The following is a 2633-nucleotide window of genomic DNA, read 5'->3' on the forward strand; positions in this document are numbered from 1 at the left end:
CCCACACTCACCATTCGGAGAGAGACTAAATGTCATGTATTGACATTTTTGTGAACTACCCAATCAGGAACAAGGCTTTCCCCCATCCTTCATTAGCATTGCTGACGCCATCAGGCTATAAAAAGCGAGCTCCGAGCCCGCTTTCTTTTAATCTGTGTCTGGAAGTTACCGTCACTATGGCTGATGAGAAGAAAGCGCAGCCAACTTCCAAGAAGGGCGCGAAGAAAATCATCAAGAAGGCGCCAGGCAAAGGCAGCAAGAAAAGGAAACGATCCAGGAAAGAAAGTTACTCCATCTACATCTACAAAGTGATGAAGCAGGTTCACCCCGATACCGGCATCTCCTCCAAGGCCATGAGCATCATGAACTCGTTCGTCAACGATATTTTCGAGCGTATCGCGAGGGAGGCTTCCCGCCTGGCCCATTACAACAAGCGCAGCACTATCAGCTCCCGGGAGATCCAGACCGCCGTGCGGCTGCTGCTGCCCGGGGAGCTGGCCAAGCACGCCGTGTCGGAGGGTACAAAGGCGGTGACCAAGTATACCAGCTCCAAGTGAGATACCACAGTGTGTTGACAAAAACACACATCCAAAACCCAACGGCTCTTTTAAGGGCCACCCACAATTCACTGAAGCAGCTGAACCATTTTAAGTTTGTAATTGATTTTGGGTCTGTATAATTGATGTCCCTAAGCTTTGTGTTCCTTTTTATAAACGTTCTAAAGATTAACGTGTGGTCCCTGACTCTCTGTCCTTTATTCTCGGTTGCGGACATACCCAGTCTCTTTACTTTGCCTGGATATTTGTCGCCAAAGTCATTTTTCAGCAACTTCTATATGTTCCAGTTACTCTTTAATCCTTGATCAGGGCAGCAGCTGCAGTGCCCCGTGGGGTATGATACTTGAGTTTCACCCTCGGGGGAACCAAACTAACTTCGAGTCTCATGAATAGATTTTGCAGTTTACTCCCCATTTTTTTCAATTTTCAAAACTCCATGGAGGCTTGGTCTGATTTTTTGCAGAATACTGTAAATGAGGCTTTCAGCTGTCGGTGAGAGGCTTCCAAAATGAACGGAGATAAAGCCAGATTAGCTGACGGATTGCGATACCAAGTGTGAAACTGTGGCTGAAGTCTGATGAAGGACAAGAAGGGAGGGCAACTTCAAACTGTTGTTTAAAGATTTAACGCGCTCACCCGGAACAACGTTGTTTGTGGTTTTATAAGTATATCAGGGTGCATTTGTAATGTGAAAGTGAATTAAATTCAAAGAAAAATTAAATTATTCATTCCTCTTTGCAAAACTGGAGGTTTTTCAAACTTGTCCCGATGAGGTATGAAGCCTGAATATCTCCCGTGGCAACGAAAAAAAAAAATGACGGTGCGATTTCTGGGTTGTTAAAATTTCCAAATCTCTATGTGCATTTGTCCGATTTTTTTTTCAGAATGCAGAATGTGGGGCTTTCTGCTGTGGCGGAGAGGCTTTCAAAATGAACCGAGATCACGGGAAAGTCTGATACAGCACAATAAGTGAGGGCCACTTTACAAAATTGTCTGAAGACGGTGTTGCTTAGGGAGTGAGAACGAGAGATTGTGTGAAGTGCGCGTTTGTAATGTGAAAGGAAATTAAATCGTAAGCATTTATGCACTATTCTTTGTAAAACGTCTTCCTCGTATTGTCCATATTGGCGGGCTTTTCAAATCGGAAAGAAAACGTACTGGCATCGCAAATGTGGAAATATATTGTTGATCTGGTGCAATCGGGAGGGTGATTGTGAAATATTGTTTAAAGCAGTACTGCGCTCACCCAGAAAGAAATAGTGGTGTGATACTTTTATTGATATATCTGGGTACTGATGTGAATTAAAATCAATTTTCAGCGGGTTCTTTCTTTTTGCTTCCGCTTATTCTTAAGGTTCAGGGAAATAAAAACAGCAAGGTCAGAAATAGACAGATTCAACTCGGCCAGGGAACGAGACAGAGATTGTGTGAAGTATGAAGGTGTATTCTAAAAGTAAATTATCTGAAGTATGAACGCATTCTTTGTAAAACTGTTTTATACATTTTGGCGGGCTTTTCAAATCAGAAAGAAAGCGGTTGATGATTTGGCGCCGGTATTTTCCGGCCTCCGCCCCGGGACCTCTCCGGATTGGTGAGTGAAGCAGATATCTGATTGGGAATTGAAACTACATTCGGTGGTGCTGAACAATATGACCATTCAGCAATGGCCGCACCCCCATTCCTCCCGAAGGTATAAGAGGGCGGGATGTGGGCGCGTTGCATCATTCTCTGTGAAAGTGCATGTGAGATTGTGGTAATGTCTGGGAGAGGAAAGGGCGCTGGTGGAAAAGCTCGCTCCAAGGCGAAGTCCCGGTCGTCTCGGGCTGGCTTGCAGTTCCCGGTGGGCCGTGTTCACAGGCTCCTGAGAAAGGGTAACTATGCTGAGCGTGTGGGTGCCGGAGCGCCGGTCTATCTGGCTGCGGTGCTCGAGTATCTGACGGCTGAAATCCTCGAGCTGGCCGGTAACGCGGCCCGGGACAACAAGAAGACTCGCATCATCCCCAGGCACCTCCAGCTGGCCGTGCGCAACGACGAGGAGCTCAACAAGCTGCTGGGAGGGGTGACCATCGCTCAGGG

At 46.4% G+C, this 2633-nt stretch overlaps 4 protein-coding genes across 7 annotated transcripts in view; all 4 read left to right on the top strand.

The window, feature by feature from the left end:
• Positions 1-960, top strand: part of LOC125488135 (histone H2B 7-like) — a 9215-nt gene extending 8255 nt beyond the window's left edge. Inside the window, exon 2 of one of the 2 annotated variants that reach the window (XM_048621032.1) lies at positions 166-960. In XM_048621032.1, the coding sequence (XP_048476989.1) occupies positions 177-557 (381 nt within the window). In that variant the 5' untranslated portion in view covers positions 166-176 and the 3' untranslated portion in view covers positions 558-960. Of the gene's footprint in view, positions 1-29 lie in introns of both variants that reach the window. The other variant, XM_048621031.1, reaches the window with a different exon arrangement.
• Positions 1-2633, top strand: part of LOC109929682 (histone H2B 7-like) — an 823479-nt gene that overhangs the window by 9097 nt on the left and 811749 nt on the right. The window lies entirely within an intron of this gene.
• LOC125488138 (histone H2B 7-like) overlaps positions 1-2633 on the top strand; it is an 844706-nt gene that overhangs the window by 9085 nt on the left and 832988 nt on the right. The window contains exon 3 of one of the 3 annotated variants that reach the window (XR_007266225.1): positions 1442-1911. The exons of 1 other annotated variant lie outside the window; for it this stretch is intronic. The gene's annotated coding sequence lies outside the window, so the exon portion shown is untranslated. Of the gene's footprint in view, positions 1-1020; positions 1228-1441; positions 1912-2633 lie in introns of those variants that run through there. One more of the 3 variants, XR_007266227.1, reaches the window with a different exon arrangement.
• LOC125488117 (histone H2A type 2-B-like) lies at positions 2296-2631 on the top strand (the record flags this gene model as incomplete). Its single annotated transcript, XM_048620985.1, has 1 exon — positions 2296-2631. A coding segment is annotated over exon 1 (318 nt), but the record flags the coding sequence as incomplete, so codon positions are not given.

This window comes from Rhincodon typus, unplaced genomic scaffold, assembly GCF_021869965.1.
Source record: "Rhincodon typus isolate 14 unplaced genomic scaffold, sRhiTyp1.1 hic_rhity00000051, whole genome shotgun sequence".
Classification (NCBI taxonomy): Eukaryota; Metazoa; Chordata; class Chondrichthyes; order Orectolobiformes; family Rhincodontidae; genus Rhincodon; species Rhincodon typus.